The sequence below is a fragment of the Bufo bufo genome, chromosome 3, assembly GCF_905171765.1.
Source record: "Bufo bufo chromosome 3, aBufBuf1.1, whole genome shotgun sequence".
NCBI lineage: Eukaryota > Metazoa > Chordata > Amphibia > Anura > Bufonidae > Bufo > Bufo bufo.
Genome location: NC_053391.1, coordinates 43670023 through 43689328, shown reverse-complemented (window position 1 = coordinate 43689328; position 19306 = coordinate 43670023). Strand labels below are relative to the sequence as shown.

Genomic DNA, 19306 nt, shown 5'->3' with positions numbered 1-19306 from the left:
TTCCGGCAAGTGGAGTACACGCCGGATCCGGACAACGCAAGTGTGAAAGAGGCCTAAACTGTGACTGTGCCTTCACTTTTAATATTTCAGAGACATACTATGCAGCAAAATGAAGGTCTGGGTCTTGTGATTCTCACAATATAGCGTTCTTCACTGTAGGATTTATAGTTTTTAAAATTACAACTGTTTGAAGATGGCAACAGCCAGTGAAGTGAGCAAGTTGGAGCAGTTTGTTTTTAACCGCTCTTCTCTGCCCTTGCTGTAGAGTGATTGAACCACACTCCAACCTTTCCACAGTTACTGCAGCCACTCCAACCACAGAACAGTTACTCAAGCCACTCCACCCAGTTACTCCGCCCACTCCAGTTGTAGACTACTGGTGGAGGCAAGAACACTACACACAATTTCCCCAGAAATTGTAGCTTTTCTAGTATAATCTGCATTTCTTAAAATGCAGATTTAAATGTGTGATTGGATGCTGCTAATATTCTCAGCCTTAGGCCTCTTGCACACGACTGTATGCCCTCCGAGATATACGGTCCTGGAGCGGCATTGATCGTGCGCATGGGAGAACGCTGCATCATAGATTATGATGATGCGGTGCACATCGGGCCACCCCTGGTGCTATTGTCCCACACTCTGAGTGCGGGACAATAGCACCGTGGCCGGCTGTGTGCTCCCATGCGCACGATCAATGCCGCTCCGGGACATATGGGTTGCTCACGGAACGTATGTCTCTGAGTAGGGCTGAAACAATTACTCGATTGAATCGAGTAATTCGACACAAAAAAATCCTCGATTGCAAATCATTATTATTTTTTTCGATCTGGGGGACATGGCGGGGAGCGATCTGGGGGACTGGCAGGGGGTCTGAGTTTTTATAAAGGAAAACAGTCTATTAATTCATTTTTTCTTATTAGATTACTCGATTAATTGTAAAAAATAGATGGAATACTTAATTACTGAAATAATCATTTACTGCAGCCCTATCTCAGAGGGCATATGGTCGTGTGCAAGAGGCCTTAGTCCCCTTTTCACACGGGTGAGAATTCCACGCGGGTGCAATGTGTGATGTGAACGCATCGCACCCGCACTGAATCTGGACCCATTCATTTCTATGGGGCTGTTCAGATGAGCGGTGATTTTCACGCGTCACTTGTGCGTTGCTTTAAAATCGCAGCATGTTCTATATTCTGCATTTTTCACGCAACGCAGGCCCCATAGAAATGAATGGGGCTGCCTGAAAATGAGCAAGCAAGTGCGGATGCAATGCGATTTTTCACGCATGGTTGCTAGGAGATGATGTTAGTAAATTGATTAAAGTCAATTTACTGTATTTTTTTCCCTTTTAACATGGTTATAAGGGAAAATAATAGCATTCTTAATACATAATGCTTAGTAAAATGTTGCTTGAGGGGTTAAAAAAAATATATAAATTACCTCCCCTAATCCACTTGATCGCGCAGCTGGAATCGTCTTTCTTCTTCTTTCAGGACCTGCAAAAGGACATTTGATGACGTAATCGCGCTCCCCACGTGGTGAGCGCAGTAAAGTCAACGAAGGTCCTGCTGAATAAAGATAGAAAAATCATCTATCTTCTTTCAGCAGGACCTTCGTTGACTTCACTGCGCTCACCACGTGGGGAGCGCGATTACGTCATCAAATGTCCTTTTGCAGGTCCTGAAAGAAGACTATTCCGGCTGCGCGATCAAGTGGATGAGGGGAGGTAATTTCTTTTATTTTTTTTAGCCCCTCAAGCAACATTTTACTAAGCATTATGTATTAAGAATGCTATTATTTTCCCTTATAAGGGTCCATTCGGATCCGCAATACACCCGGCCGGCACCCCCTATAGAACTGCCTGTTCTTGTCCGCAGTTGCGGACAAGAATAGGACATGTTCTATTTTTTTTGCGTCTCTGCGGGCCGGGCCGCGCTCCGGAAATGCGGAGAGCACATAGTGTGCTCTTCGCATTCATTCCTGCCCCATTGAGAATGAATGGGTCCGCACCCGTTCCCGATATTGTGGAACGGATGCGGACCTATTTGCGGACGTGTGAATGGACCCTAACCATGTTATAAGGGAAAGTTATAAAATCTACACAACACCGAACCCAAACCCGAACTTCTTCACGGAGTACCACATTCAGTTTTTTTATCACGCGTGTGCAAAACGCATTGCACCAGCGCGATAAAAACGGATCGCAGTCAGAACTGACTGAAATTGTGTGCGCACTCGTGCGGGTTTCCCGCAATGCACCCAGGGCAAATCCGGGACGCCCGTCTGAAAGAGGCCTTAGGCATCATGCACACACCTGTATCTGTTTTGCGGTCAGGGATAAAAGCTGCATGTGTTCTGCAATTTCCCATTCTGCACGACCCACCCTGTGTTAAAAATGCTTATTTTCATGTACACAACTAAATGTATTTTGCCATCCGCAAGATACAGATGTTTGTGTGGACCCATTAGGTATGGGACAGTAAGGGCTCGGCATCGTGCTCGTATTGCAGCCCTCAAACATTGTGTCAGCAGTTTTTCTGCATCGAGGATTCGTTTAAATCACATGACCACGGAGCGCGAGTGAAATGAAGCTTCTCACTCACCGCTCCGTGGCCTCCTGTCTGCACCGCGCTCCAGGACCTTGAGTTCACACATCCCATCTGGGAAATGGGGGCACCTGTGATTTGGCACATGAGGGGGGGCCCTGATCTGGGGGAGTGGGGGACATGGATGGCATGGAGGCACTGGGGAAGGGGGACATCATGGCAATCTGGATGGAGGGGCTGATGGCAGTGCCATCATGGGGGCCCTGGGGGACATGGCATGGAGGGGCTGCTGATCTGATGGCCCTGGGGGACATGGCATGGAGGGGCTGCTGATCTGATGGCCCTGGGGGACATTGCATGGAGGGGCTGCTGATCTGATGGCACTGGGGGACATGGTGGATGGCATAGGAGGCACTTTGAAAGGGGGACATTTTTATAAAGCAATACGTTATTTTAAGAAGGTTTTTCTTATTAGAGTACTCAAATAATCGTAAAAAATAATCGATAGAATACTCTATTACTTAAATAATCGTGTACTGCAGCCCTACGTGCACTACTTTTTTGCGGTGCAGACTGTTGGGTGTGGATCTCGGACCTGATTCAAGTGAATTAGGTCCTTGTCCGCAGACAGTGGCTACATGGTCGGTGCTTGTGCATCGCGGACAACACAATTCGTGGTCTGCAGCATGGGTATGGCCGGCCCACCAACTGCATTTCATGGACTGCACACATCCGTGTGAACACAGCATAAATGTACAGTAATGTCAGATTGGCTTTTTTTTTTTGTGTTTTACCTCAATATTTACAGAAATTTATTTTTTTTCATCCACGCGTTTTCTGCATCCATGTGTCCGTTCCGAAGAAAGACAGAACATGTTCTATACTTGCTGCAGTCCCATTCAAGTGAATGTGCCTGGGCTGCAATACCAAGCACATCCATTATTCAGTGGACGGCGCTGTGCTTGGTAAGCTGTGAAGAGACTGGAGCTCTGGTGAGCGCAGCTGTCTCTTCAAACAGCTGATTGGCGGGGGTCTCGGGAGTTGGACCCCCTGATCTGATATTGATTACCTTTCATGAGGATAGGCCTTTAATATCAAATTCCTGGATAGCCTCTAAGAGCCAGGACAGGAAGTAGAATACATGTAGTAACTTAAAAAATGATATTCAGAAAACCATCCACCTGTTTTTATAACAAAAAAAACTTCATGGAATATTCACATTTAGGCCTCATGTTCACGACTGTATTTTTAGTCCGCGTCCGATCTGCATGTTTTGCGATTTGAATGCATCTCTGAGGCTGCAAAAATAAACTGACGTCAAACACGTGCTGAATGATGGAACGTGTCCTGTTCTTGTCCATTTGGCAGGCAAGAATAGGCCTTTCTGCAGTGCAGGATGCACATGGACCGCATCCATATTGTGCAAATCCGCGACTTGTGGACTAAAAAACGGATGCAGTGGTGTGCAGGAGGCCTTAGGTTGTGATTTAAAAATTATGGAAGTGTCTCTAAAGATATCTGTAAATATAAGGTGTGGCGTGTAATATCTGCCCAGTTGGCTTTGTTGGTGCTCGGGGCTCATGCACGCGATCGTAGCCTGTTTTGCGGTCCGCAAATTGCAGATCTGAAATTAACGGAACGTCCTGCCCTCTAGAGCAGTCCTATCCTTGTCCGTAAAACAAGAATAGGACATGTTTGTTTGTTTGTTTTTTGCGGGTGCCATGGAACAGACATACGGATAAGGACAGCGCTCGGTGTGCTGTCCACGTCTTTTGCAACCCCCATTGAGGTGAATGGGTCCGCAAAAAATGCCGATCGGTTGTGTGCCTTAGTTTAAGAATGCCTCTTTTTAATTGGTGCATAAATATAATGTTCCGCTAGTACGGCTTTTGGCAAACGGTTGTGTGTTCTACGTCGTGCAGCAAATTCCTGAGGATTCCACACTGAGGCGTGAAATACCGTCCTGTCGTAAATCCCTTTATATTGTATGGCAGGACTAAGGTGGTGGCGCCTGGCTAAGGGTACTTTCACACTTGCGGCAGAGGATTCTGGCAGGCAGTTCCGTCGCCAGATCCGGCAATCCGGATGCGTTTGTGAGACTGATGCGGATCCGTCTGACAAATGCATTGCAATACCGGATCCGTCTTTCCGGTTGTCATCCGGAAAAAGGGATACGGTATTTATTTATTTTTTTCTCATTTTTAAAGGCCTGCGCATGCGCAGATCGGGAAACCGAATTCGGTTTTCTGGAACACTCAGTACCAGATCCGGTATTAATGCATTTCAATGGAAGTCAATGCCGGATACGGCATTCCAGCAAGTGTTCAGTATTTTTGGCCGGAAATAAAACTGCAGCATGCTGCGGTATTTTCTCCGGCCAAAAAACGTAAGAGGGACTGAACGTATTGCTCTCCATTCATAATTCATTAGGATAAAACTGAGCAGTTTTTTCCCAGTATTGAGCCCCTAGGACGGAACTCTATGCCGGAAAACAAAAACGCAAGTGTGAAAGTACCCTAAATGTCATGGTCACTGTATAATTTGGCTTAAGAACGTCAACCGTGGGGGTTAGGCTACTTTCACACTAGCGTTCGGAGCGGCTCCGTCTGATGTTTCATCAGACGGATCCGCTCCGATAATGCAGACGTTTGCATCCGTTCAGAACGGATCCGTCTGCATTATAACTTAGAAAATTTTCTAAGTCAGAAAGTTGTCTGAGCGGATCCGTTCAGACTTTACATTGAAAGTCAATGGGGAACGGATCCGCTTGAAGATTGAGCTTATAGTGTCATCTTCAAGCGGATCCGTCCCCATTGACTTCCATTATAAGTCTGGACGGATCCGCTCGCCTCCGCACGGCCAGGCGGACACCCGAACGCTGCAAGCAGCGTTCAGGTGTCCGCTCACTGAGCGGAGCGGAGGCTGAACGCTGGCAGGCGGATGCATTCTCAGTGGATCCGCCTCCACTGAGAATGCATTAGGGCCAGACGGATGCGTTCGGGGCCGCTCGTGAGCCCCTTCAAACAGAGCTCACGAGCGGACACCCGAACGCTAGTGTGAAAGTAGCCTTAGATGCACATGCCGGTGTAGGTGCTTTTTAAATACGGTACCATCATCGGCTCCTACAATACAGGCCCATTAATTACAATTAATCTTACACGTCGCATGCACACGTCCTTATTTTTGTGGCTGAAAATAAATTCCATGGATTTCTGAAAGCCTCGTTCAGTTTGAAGATATTTCGGTAACAATATCCACCGCGTGTGAAGACTTAGGCCTAGTTCACACGAACGTATGGCTTTTATAGTTTTTTGCGGTCCGTTTTTCACGGATCCGTTCCGTTCTTGAGTTCCGTTGTGTTTCCGTTCCGTTTTTCCGTATGGCATATACAGTAATTACATAGAAAAAATTAAGCTGGGCATACCATTTTCAATAGATGGTTCAGCAAAAACGGAACGGAAGACATACGGATGCATTTCCGTATGTGTTCTGATTTTTTTGCGGACCCATCGACTTTAATGGAGCCACGGAACGTGATTTGCGGCCAAATATAGGACATGTTCTATCTTTCAACGGAACGTAAATACGGAAACGGAATGCATACGGAACACATTCCGTTTTTTTTGCGGAACCATTGAAATGAAGGGTTCCGTATACGGAACACAAAAACTGCTCGTAAACCCGCAAAAAAAACGTCCGTGTGAACTAGGCCTTAGTCGCAGGTGATTTGTTATACAGCCCCACAGAGTCCACACCTCGGTGCCCCTTCTGGTGTGTGTGGTCCTTTTTCCATCGCCCACTGTCTTTAGGTGGCACTATATGGCAGCATATGCTGTCCAATATGGGATCATGGGGACTTTGAACATATGCATTGTAGGTACCTACACCTGGATAGTGTGACTGCAGCATGTTCAGGTACAAGGGACGTGTAGGAGTAAAGAAATTCTCGCCGCCTCTAACAAAGTACATATTACAAAGTCCAAGTACATTTGTCCTTCTGTTACACAAGCCCTGAATGTAGTGAGCCAGATAATAGACATTGCAATGTATTAGTACGCTGCACATGTAAGGCTACTTTCACACTGCCGTTTCTGGGTCCGCCTGTGAGATCCGTTTCAAGGCTCTTACAAGCGGCCCAAAACGGATCAGTTCAGCCCCAATGCATTCTGAATGGATAAGGATCCGTTCAGAATGCATCAGTTTGGCTCCGTTGCGCCTCCATTCTGCTCTGGAGGTCGGACACCAAAACTTGGTGTCCACCTGACGATGCGGAGCCAAACGGATCCGTCCTGACTTACAATGTAAGTCAATGGGGACGGATCCGTTTTTACTGACACAATATGGTGCAATTGAAAACGGATCCGCCTCCTATTGACTTTCAATGTAAGTCAAAACGGATCAGTTCTGAACGGATACAAGCGTTTGCATTATAGGTGCGGATCCGTCTGTGCAGATACAAGACGGATCCGCACCTAACGCAGGTGTGAAAGTAGCCTTAGGCTGCATTCACACATGGCCATGAAAAAAAGTCAGTTTTTCATGGCCACTTTTTTCAGCTTTTTTGCATCCATTTATTTACAGTCAGGTCCATAAATACTGGGACATGGACACAATTCTAACATTTTTGGCTCTATACACCACCACAATGGATTTGAAATGAAACGAACAAGATGTGCTTTACCTGCAGACTGTCAGCTTTAATTTGAGGTATTTACATCCAAATCAGGTGAACGGTGCAGGAATTACAACAGTTTGCATATGTGCCTCCCACTTGTTAAGGGACCAAAAGTAATGGGACAGAATAATAACCATAAATCAATCTTTCACTTTTTAATACTTGGTTGCAAATCCTTTGCAGTCAATTACAGCCTGAAGTCTGGAACGCATAGACATCACCAGACGCTGGGTTTCATCCCTGGTGATGCTCTGCCAGGCCTCTACTGCAACTGTCTTCAGTTCCTGCTTGTTCTTGGGGCATTTTCCCTTCAGTTTTGTCTTCAGCAAGTGAAATGCATGCTCAATCGGATTCAGGTCCGGTGATTGACTTGGCCATTGCATAACAGTCCACTTCTTTCCCTTAAACTCTTTGGTTGCTTTTGCAGTATGCTTTGGGTCATTGTCCATCTGCACTGTGAAGCGCCGTCCAATGAGTTCTGAAGCATTTGGCTGAATATGAGCAGATAATATTCCCCGAAACACTTCAGAATTCATTCTGCTGCTTTTGTCAGCAGTCACATCATCAATAAATACAAGAGAACCAGTTCCATTGGCAGCCATACATGCCTACGCCATGACACTACCACCACCATGCTTCACTGATGAGGTGGTATGCTTAGGATCATGAGCAGTTCCTTTCCTTCTCCATACTCTTCTCTTCCCATCTCTCTGGTACAAGTTGATCTTGGTCTCATCTGTCCATAGGATGTTGTTCCAGAACTGTGAAGGCTTTTTTAGATGTCGTTTGGCAAACTCTAATCTGGCCTTCCTGTTTTTGAGGCTCACCAATGGTTGACATCTTGTGGTAAACCCTCTGTATTCACTCTGGTGAAGTCTTCTCTTGATTGTTGACTTTGACACACATACACCTACCTCCTGGAGAGTGGTCTTGATCTGGCCAACTGTTGTGAAGGGCGTTTTCTTCACCAGGGAAAGAATTCTTCGGTCATCCACCACAGTAGTTTTCCCTGGTCTTCCGGGTCTTTTGGTGTTGCTGAGCTCACCGGTGCGTTCCTTCTTTTTAAGAATGTTCCAAACAGTTGTTTTGGCCACGCCTAATGTTTTTGATATCTCTCTGATGGGTTTGTTGTGTTTTTTCAGCCTAATGATGGCTTGCTTTACTGATAGTGACAGCTCTTTGGATCTCATCTTGAGAGTTGACAGCAACAGATTCCAAATGCAAATAGCAGACTTGAAATAAACTCTGGACCTTTTATCTTCTCATTGTACTTGGGATAATGAGGGAATAACACACACCCGGCCATGGAACAGCTGAGAAGCCAATTGTCCCATTACTTTTGGTCCCTTAACAAGTGGGAGGCACAGATGCAAACTGTTGTAATTCCTGCACCGTTCACTTGATTTGGATGTAAATACCCTCAAATTAAAGCTGACAGTCTGCAGGTAAAGCATATCTTGTTTGTTTTATTTTAAATCCATTGTGGTGGTGTATAGAGCCAAAAATGTAAGAATTGTGTCAATGTCCCAATACAGCAGTGGTGGTGGTGGTGTCGTCGTCCCCCCCCCCCCCCCCCCCCCCTAGAAGCCCCCCAGCACTGCGCCACCAATGTTTATTATACTGGGGTGTATATAATGTTTATTATATTGCCCTTCTACTAAGCATTCTGTATTCAGAATGCTATTATTTTCCCTTATAACCATGTTATAAGGGAAAATAACACAGTGAATAGACTTTCATCCTAGCAACCATGCATGAAAATCGCACCGCATCCGCACTTGCTTGCGGATGCTTGTGATTTTCACGCAACCCCATTAACTTCTATGTAGAGCATGCTGCGATTTTCACGCAACACACAAGTGATGCGTGAAAATCACCGCTCATGTGCACAGCCCCTTAGAAGTGAATGGGTCCGGATTCAGTGCGGGTGCAGTGCGTTCACCTCACGCAGAAATCTAAGGGAGAATAGGACAAGGGTTCCAGCCCCTAAGGGGGGCTAATAGTAAGTAAAAAACAAACAAAAAAAACACCACAAACACTAAGGTTACTTTCACACTTGCGGCAGTGTGATCCGGTGGGCAGTTCCGCCGTTAGAACTGCCCGCCGGATCCGCCGATCTGGATGTGACTGAAAGCATTTGTGAGACGCATCCGGATGTGGATCCAGCTCACAAATGCATTGCAAGGACGGATCCGTCTCTCCGCTTGTCATGCGGACAGACGGATCCGTCTTGTATCTTTTTACACATTTTTACCGGTCTGCGCATTCCGGTATTCCGAATGCTGGATCTGGCACTAATACATTCCTATGGGGGAAAAATGACGGATCCGGCATTCAGGCAGTCTTCAGTTTTTTTCGCCGGAGATAAAACCGTAGCATGCTGCGCTTTTTATCTTTTGCCTGATCAGTCAAAATGACTGAACTGAAGACATCCTGATGCATCCTGAACGGATTATTCTCCATTCAGAATGCATTAGGATATACCTGATCAGTTCTTTTCCGGTATAGAGCCCCTGTGACGGATCTCTATGCCGGAAAAGAAAAACGCTAGTGTGAAAGTACCCTAAGGCCTCTTTCACACTTGCGCTGTCCGGATCCGGCGTGTACTCCACTTGCTGGAATTACACTCCGGATCCGGAAAAACGCAAGTGTACTGAAAGCATTTGAAGACGGATCCGTCTTCCAAATGCGTTCAGTGTTACTATGGCAGCCAGGACGCTATTAAAGTCCTGGCTGCCATAGTAGTAGTGGGGAGCGGGGGAGCGGTATACTTACAGTCCGTGCGGCTCCCGGGGCGTTCCAGAATGACGTCAGAGCGCCCCATGCGCATGGATGACGTGATCCATGTGATCACGTGATCCATGCGCTTGGGGCGCCCTGACGTCACTCTGGAGCGCCCCGGGAGCCGCATGGACGGTAAGTATACTGCTCCCCCGCTCCCCACTACACTTTACCATGGCTGCCAGGACTTTAGCGTCCCGGCAGCCATGGTAACCATTCAGAAAAAGCTAAATGTCGGATCCGGTAATGCGCCGAAATGGCGTTTAGCTTAAAGCCGGATCCGGATCAATGCCTTTCAATGGGCATTAATTCCGGATCCGGCCTTGCGGCAAGTGTTCCGGATTTTTGGCCGGAGCAAAAAGCGCAGCATGCTGCAGTATTTTCTCCGGCCAAAAAACGTTCCGTTCCGGAACTGAAGACATCCTGATGCATCCTGAACGGATTTCACTCCATTCAGAATGCATTAGGATAAAACTGATCAGGATTCTTCCAGCATAGAGCCCCGACGACGGAACTCTATGCCGGAAGAAAAGAACGCAGGTGTGAAAGAGCCCTAAAATATTAAGTTTAAATCCCCCCTTTCCCAATTTTACATATAAAATATATAAACAATAAATAAATAAACATAATTACATAGCGCTGCGTCCGAAAAGTCCAAACTATTAAATTATTAAAAAATATATCTCCTATGCGGTGAGCATTCGGCATTTTTTAGTCACCTTGTCACCCAAAAAATAGGATAGGACTGTTCTATTATGGGCCGAACGTTTCATATCGCAATCCTTTTTTATGGTGACGAAAGCGAATCAAAATTTTGGTATCGAAACAACCCTACGCCGATCTGATCAGCATAGCGTTGTCACGATACCAAAAGTTTGTTTCGATTTGGCAACTAAATTTTTCAGTTCAGGATCCAATGCCTACTAGGTGTTTTTTTTTTTTAGTCTGGAGCACTGAGGGGGTCTCTGGGGAGAAATTTAAAAATGTCAAAAGCACTACTTCTGCTGATTCCCCACTTCCTGTCACGGCTCTGGTCCTATAAATCTTGCCGCATGTCTGTCCTGTCAGTGTCCCTATCCTACCTGATGAGTTTTCTCTGGAGCCTGCTGCCTTTATTCTGAAGAGAAATGTAGGAGGGTTACTGGTGATACCCCATTTGTACATGACGCCAGCCAGTGAAATTGGGGACGTCACTGGTCAGCTGCCGGTGTCCAGATTTATTTGTGCACTGCCGGGCAAACTGCACTTACAGGGTTGCATTATTCGGGAAGCTGACTTCTATTGCTTCTAGTGGTAATAATAGAGGCGTAATTACTGTAATTATCTGCTGTAGTGAAAAGTTCTTCTTTGTGCTCTGTGTCTTTGGAATGTGCCGTGTTTTTATTGGCACGCTGTCACTTTAACTGACACATAACTGGGCTGCTGCCGTCCTGGAGATTATAAATCCTAGAGGCGTCTGGAGAGTGAGCTGTTACATCAGGTAGGACACACCTGAGGGCCAGGGAAATGAGAGGCTGAAAATAGGACCTGCCTCCTAAGGGTGCGACCCCACGGCGTGACACGGCCGCGCGCGCAGCGGCTGCTCTTGTAACTAATGAAGACCGCACTGTTCAGTCTGTCTGCATTGTTAATGGCTGCGCGGTATTGGAGGTGCCGTGTGGTGATGGACAATTCAGACAGGACTTGCGGTGTCTTCTTTCCAAAATGGGGTCACTTGTGGGGTAGTTATACTGCCCTGGCATTTTAGGGGCCCTAAAACGTGAGAAGTAGTTTGAAATCAAAATGTGTAAAAAATGCCCTGTGAAATCCTAAAGGTGCTCTTTGGAATGTGGGCCCCTTTGCCCACCTTGGCTGCAAAAAAGTGTCACACATGTGGTATCGCTGTACTCAGGAGAAGTTCGGCAATGTGTTTTTTTTTTTTTTTAATACAAAGTTGTCATTTGACAGATATTTATCTCGCCCAGCATGGGTATAATGCCAGGGCAGTATAACTACCCCACAAGTGACCCCATTTTGGAAAGAAGACACCCCAAGGTATTTCGTGATGGGCATAGTGAGTTCATGGAAGTTTTTATTTTTTGCCACAAGTTAGTGGAATATGAGACTTTGTAAGGAAAAAAAAAATCATTTTCCGCTAACTTGTGACAAAAAATAAAAAGTTCTATGAACTCACTATGCCCATCAGCGAATACCTTAGGGTGTCTACTTTCCGAAATGGGGTCATTTGTGGGGTGTTTGTGCTGTCTGGCCATTGTAGAACCTCAGGAAACATGTCAGGTGCTCAGAAAGTCAGAGCTGCTTCAAAATGCGGAAATTCACATTTTTGTACCATAGTTTGTAAACGCTATAACTTTTACCCAAACCATTTTTTTTTACCCAAACCTTTTTTTTTTATCAGACATGTAGAACAATAAAATTAGACAAAAATTTATTTAGAAATGTAGTTTTTTTTGAATAATTTTACAACTGAAAGTGAAAAATGTCTTTTTTTTTTTTTTTTTTTGCAAAAATTTCGATTAATAACAAAGTTAAAATGTCAGCAGCAATGAAATACCACCAAATGAAAGCTCTATTAGTGAGAACAAAAGGAGGTAAAATTAATTTGGGTGGTAGGTTGTATGACCGAGCAATAAACAGTGAAAGTACTGTAGGTCAGAAGTGTAAAAAGTGGTCTGGTCATTAAGGGTGTTTAAGCTAGGGGAGCTGAGGTGGTTAAAGTGGTTGTCCAGGATTAGAAAATTAGGGCTGCTTTCTTCACGAAACAGCGCTACCCCTTTCCATAGGTTGTGTCTGTTATTGCGGTCTCGCATGAAATATTACTCCATTCGAGGGAACTTGACCCTCGTTCTGGTGATTGGTGGGAATCTCTTGCATTTTCTTGAGCCATAATGCAATATTTTACTATGGACCAAAACAATAAGAGAAAAATAAATCTATACATAAATAACATAATGCGTAACTTCTCTGCCTGTCTTGATGCCACCTCTTCCCAGCTTCCATGTATAGTGGCAGAGTGCTGAGGGTCTCAGAACAGACACAGAGACTTCGGCTCTGACTTCGGAAAGTGCCCTAACTGGTTGCTTTTCGCCTCTTTACAGTGCCTTTGATGCACGTCTTTCAGTATCTGATAGCTGGTCATTGGAGTGTTTCATGCGTAGACTGCCGATTCACTTTGGCAACCATTCTTTATATAGTCATGGTCAACTCCAGAGCTGCTCTGTTCAGCTAAAGGTTTGCTCACTTCTGTTAAAATTCAAAGGCTGTGTACACATTCAGAGATAGATAGATAGATAGAGAGATATATATATATATATATATATATATATATATATATATATATATATATATATATATATATATATATATATATATATATATATATATATAATAAAAAAAAAATTATGATTGCATGTTACTAATTTTTGGCTAAAAAACATTTTTTTTTCAATTGGCCTTTATTAAAAATATTGAGCTTTTCTGTCGCAAAGGATTAACGGTTTTTCTAACTGTGTCATTGGTACTTTCACTTTGTGCTGGTCATCTAATAACCATTATCACTAAACTACTGAGGTCATAAACACTTATTTAAGCCACATTCTTATCAGTAAGACGATAACCGAACTGTTTATAATGTCAGAGAGCAGACATAAGGAGTCTGTCTGCTCCCCAGATGACGGAAAAGACAGAAAATCCATAGGCAGCCAGTAAAGCATGTCAACTCTGTACAGAAAAAAGGACTCCAGATTTTAATAAAGACCAATTTTTTTAAACTTAAGATCAAAATGAGTAGAATGCAATAATTAAAATTGTCCCCAAAGGTGTACACAGCCTTAAAAGAAAATCTGTCACCAGGATAATCGCTGTTGAAGTAAAGCCAGAGCCTTATTTCTAGATGTGCCTTTGTTTCAGCAGTAGATGTTTTCTATCTTCTGAAAAACAGTTTTTGGTATGCAAATGAGCCAATAAGGCAGGGCTCGACAAATCCCAGGCGCCAGGTCGCCATGGCGACTAGGAATTTAGTCCTGGCGCTTGGGTATTTATTTGTCAGCCCGTTTTCAAAGGTGCCCGGGCGATGGGTGCGGAGCTGCCGTTCTGTCCGGAGGCAGCACCGTTTGAAACAGCTCCGTCACAGCACACAATAGCAGAGACGCCTGCAGCAGGGAGGGGAGGGGCTCGGGAGGAGTGTAATCTGATCCTAGAGTGGAAGCTGCTTCTGCCAGCCCCTCCCCTCCCCGCCCACCAACCAATCAGAGCTGAGGCAAGGCAAGCACCAGCAGCTCTGAGTCACTGACACAAGTACAGGGAGTCTAAGGGCTCTTTCACACCTGCGTTATTGTCTTCCGGCATAGAGTTCCGTCGTCGGGGCTCTATGCCGGAAGAATCCTGATCAGGATTATCCTAATGCATTCTGAATGGAGAGTAATCCGTTCAGGATGCATCAGGATGTCTTCAGTTCCGGTACGGAACGTTTGTTGGCCGGAGAAAATACCGCAGCATGCTGCGCTTTTTGCTCCGGCCAAAAATCCGGAACACTTGCCGCAAGGCCGGATCCGGAATTAATGCCCATTGGAAGGCATTGATCCGGATCCGGCCTTAAGCTAAACGTCGTTTCGGCGCATTGCCGGAGCCGACATTTAGCTTTTTCAGAGTGGTTACCATGGCTGCCGGGACGCTAAAGTCCTGGCAGCCATGGTAAAGTGTAGCGGGGAGCAGGGGAGCAGTATACTTACCGTCCGCGCGGCTCCCCGGGCGCTCCAGAGTGACGTCAGGGCGCCCCAAGCGCATGGATCACGTGATCGCATGGATCACGTCATCCATGCGCATGGGGCGCTCTGACGTCATTCTGGAGCGCCCCGGGAGCCGCACGGACTGTAAGTATACCGCTCCCCCGCTCCCCACTACTACTATGGCAACCAGGACTTTAATAGCGTCCTGGGTGCCATAGTAACACTGAAAGCATTTGGAAGACGGTTCCGTCTTCAAATGCTTTCAGTACACTTGCGTTTTTCCGGATCCGGAGTGTAATTCCGGCAAGTGGAGTACATGCCGGATCCGGACAACGCAAGTGTGAAAGAGGCCTTAAGAATCGAATGAGTCACAGGTTAAAAGAATCTAAAGATCTGACTCATTCGAATCGTCAGTCAGACTCTAGAACAGTTTACACTGAGGCTGATGCTTTTGCAGCAGTGATAAGATTAAGTGACAGGACACAGAGTTTAGATTACAGTTTGAATTAACCCTTTAGGATCAAATTGGCTTCTTAAGGAGATCTATATGTTAAAGGCATCCCTTCTTCTGTCTCATTCAGTAGCTATATAACTAAGGGTACTTTCACACTTGCGGCAGGATGGATCCGGCAGGCTGTTCACCCTGTCGGATCCGTCCTTCCGCTGTTTCGCCGGACCGCCGCTCTGTCCCCATTGACTATAACGGGGGTGGAGCTCCGGCGCAGCACGGCAGTGCATGGTGAAAGGCCGCCGGACTAAAAGTACTGCATGTCCAACTTTTTAGTCCGGCGGCCTCTCACCGCGAACTGCCGTGCTGTGCCGGAGCTCCACCCCGTCCCCATTATAGTCAATAGGGTCCGAGGACGGAGCGGCGGTATATGTAACATGGCATACAGCATTATTGGGGGGGCTCTATGGAGAAGTGGGGGGGGGGGGGAAGCACTATGGGGGCACCTACTAGGGGCTTTATGACGCGGCTCCGCCTGGCTCCTAACTTTTAGCTGGCTCCTAGATTCCAAGGAAATTTGTCAAGCCCTGCAATAAGGTGCCCAGAGGGGTGTCACTCTTGCAGGAAGGAGGACCAAAAAAACTGGATTTTCAGAGGATAAAAAACATCTATTGCTGAAACAAAGGCACATCTGGAAATGAGGTACTAAGTGCTATTAGGCCATGGCTTTACTTCAATAGCGATTATCCTGGTGACAATTTCCTTTAAGTCCTGCTATGTCATAGCGGTGTGCTGGATCCAACCTATGGCCGACACTAGCAGCCCCTGAGGTGACTGCCTAGCATTTCACAGCTTTTAGAAACTACAATGCTCATCCCCACACTCCTAGAGGTCCACCTCTAAATCATATATTGCTTTCTGGAGTGCCAAACGGGTCGAGGGTCCCCATTCTCATATAGTAGGACACTGAGATGGCTACACGATGCATCAAGAGTACCTGCCCATCCCTTCCGCTGAGATGTCTTCTATGTCCTCTCCTCTCTGACATGGAAACTACATGTGGGCAGCCACACACAGGCAAGCATTTTTGTGTCCAGATAGTTCGGGTGCTGCACAAAATGGCATTCTAGCCCCCCTGTGTGTACCCACTGGGGGGTGGCACTTATCACCAGTAGAGACACTTTATTTTAGAGGTTCGACCATTTATTTTCAGGGGAGATTTGGTCTGTTTTGGTAAATGATTTTCTTCTGGTTTCCTTAGTGAAAACATGGACAGCTCTCCTAATGGTGAACTCGCCGCCCCAGGGACAGAAGATGCTTTAGAAGTTGCTACCCAGAACGAGGGGAGCAGTCAGACAGTCTCTACCCAGAACGAAGGGAGCAGTCAGACGGTCGCTACCCAGAACGAAGGGAGCAGTCAGACGGTCACTGAAGACACAGGATCGAAGCCCATGGAAGTTGAGGAGACAGAGAATCCAGGTAATGAACGTTTTTTTTATATTTTTTTTTTACCTGTGTTGGATGCATGCGCCCACAAGAGTAGTCATCCGTGTCCGTGGCCGTAGGCTACTTTCATGCAGACGGATCCGAAGATCTGTCTGCATAAAAGCTTTTTCAGAGCTGAGTTTTCACTTTGTGAAAACTCAAATCCGACAGTATATTCTAACACAGAGGCGTTCCCATAGTGATGGGAACGCTTCTAGTTAGAATATACTACGAACTGGGTACATGACTGCTGCCTGGCAGCACCCGATCTCTTACAGGGGCCTGTGATCCGCACAATTAACCCCTCAGGCTACACACCTGAGAGGTTAATTGTGCGTATCTTAGCCACCTGTAAGAGATCAGGTGCTGCCAGGCAGGAGGGGGCAGACCCCCCTCCCTCTCCAGTTTTAATTTCATTGGTGGCCAGTGTGCGGCCCCCCCCTCCCTCTATTGTAATATCATTGGTGGCCAGTGTGCGGCCCCCCCCTCTATTGTGTTAATATCATTGGTGGCCAGGCCAGGCCACTTACCTGCTGCGCTGTCTGTGACCGGCCGGGAGCTCCTACTGGTAAGTGACAGATCATTAAGCAATGCACCTGTCACTTACCAGTAGGAGGAGCTCCTGGCCGGACACAGACAGCGCAGCAGGTAAGTATGATGCTTCTAATATTGTAATATTGTTAAGTAACCATGGCAACCAGGCCTGCAGTAGCGTCCTGGTTGCCATGGTTACAAATCGGAGCCCCAGCGATTAAACTGGGACTCCAATCGGAACTCTCCGCTGCCACCAATGATGGGGGGTGGGGAGGCCACACACTGGCCACAATGATATTAACACAATAGAGGGGGGGGCCGCACACTGGCCACCAATGATAATACAATAGAGGGAGGGAGGGGGCCGGGGGAGGTCACGGAAAAAACGGTCACGGATCACGGAAAAACGGAACCCGTTTTTGCGGACCGCAAAAAAAAAAAAACTGTCGTGTGCAGGAGGCCTAAGAGTGATTTCAGAGCTGTACTTATTGTGGTGTGTTATAGGGTGGTGGCAGTATCTGGGTCTTGGAGGGAACAAATGGCAGAGAGTGGGAGAAAAGTCAGAAAGCAAGTGAAAGTCTATATGTTTAAGGTTCCTGTGGGGGTGGGGGTTTCGGGGTGCTAGTGTGTGGAACGGGGAGCAGCAGAAGAGACCACTGAAGAGAAGGGTGAGTAGGTTGTGGTCGAATAGGAGGAGAGGTGAATTCGAAAGGTTAGCTAGGGAACAGAGGTGGGTAAAGATAAGATCCAGAGTGTGACAATCTCTGTGGGTGGGAGTTGAAGACCACTGTGAGAGGCCGAAGGAGGAAGAGAGCTATAGGAGTTTAGAGATGGTTAAGTGGCAGGTGTCGATAGTAGGGATCGACCGATATTGATTTTTTTTTAGGGCCGATACCGATAATTTCTGAACTTCCAGGCCGATAGCCGATTATAATTTTTATTTTTTTTGTAAATCTTTCTTTTTCATTTATACTTAATAATTATTATTATTTTTTTTTAACTAACTTTTAGCCCCCTTAGGGACTAGAACCCTTGTCCTATTCACCCTGATAGTTATCTGCGCCACCAACGTTTTTAATACTGGGATGGCTGGCGCACTGCGCCACCAATGATTAATACTGGGGGGGGGGCGCACTGTGCCACCAATGAAGAGAAATCTCTCATTTATTCATATACAGGAGGCGGGAGCTGGCTGCAGAATCACATAGCCGCCTCCCGACCTCTATGAGCGGTAGCTGCGATCCGCAGCACCTAAGGGGTTAACTACCGCAGATCGCAGCTACAGCTCATAGAGGTCGGGAACCGGCTATGTGATTCTGCAGCCAGCTCTCGCCTCCTGTATATGAATTAATGAAAGACTTATCTTCATTGGTGGAGCGGTGGCCACAGCCCCTCCCCTTCTTTTGTCCTCTCTCAACTAATTGGCGGCGGCAGCATCACAGGGGGAGGTGACACTGCTTCCTTCTCCCCTTTGCTGCTGAGGGAACACAGAGCGCTGAGAGCAGCGCGTTCTGTGTTCCCAATACGTTATCGGTATATCGGCAAAATAGATGCCGATACAGATAACGTTCAAAATACTGAATATCGGCCGATAATATCGGTAAAACCGATAATCGGTCGATCCTTAGTCGATAGGGATGTTGTCACCCATGATGGTAGGGATGTCGGCAGAAAGAAAGTGTAGGAGCCAGGTGTTAAAGTGGTCAAGAAAGATGGTGGCTGGGCCTGGGGGGCGGTAAATGACAGCTACATGGAGGTTGGAGGGAGAGTAGATGCGAATAGAGTGTACGTCAAACAAAGTGAGCGTAATGGAGGGTGGCAGCGGAGTTGGGCTGTAGGAGCAGGTGTCAGCTGTGCAATGCCAGAGGATGATGTTCGCTACTAGGCCAGGACAGGAATCGGGTCACCTCCTATTACGTCCCTAATTCTGACCCTGACTCCTAGCTGTATGAGCCGACCCTGATGGTAGGAGGGCTCATACTCCGGAACCTTGGGGTCCCTACTAACCCTCAGGGTGGCCCTGAACTAGGAGCAGGGTAAGACTACCTGTTCCTCCTAGGCACGGACGAACAGGAGTCTCACTGGCCAAGCTGCAAGGAGAAGGGGAACA

The 19306-nt window shown here is 46.6% G+C and overlaps 1 protein-coding gene across 3 annotated transcripts in view; it reads left to right on the top strand.

Moving 5' to 3' along the window:
• Positions 1 to 19306, top strand: part of SON (SON DNA and RNA binding protein) — a 94177-nt gene that overhangs the window by 12558 nt on the left and 62313 nt on the right. For all 3 annotated transcript variants that reach the window (XM_040423153.1, XM_040423151.1, XM_040423152.1), the window contains one exon: positions 16439 to 16656. In XM_040423153.1, coding sequence (XP_040279087.1) covers positions 16439 to 16656 — 218 coding nt within the window. The remainder of the gene's footprint in view (positions 1 to 16438; positions 16657 to 19306) is intronic.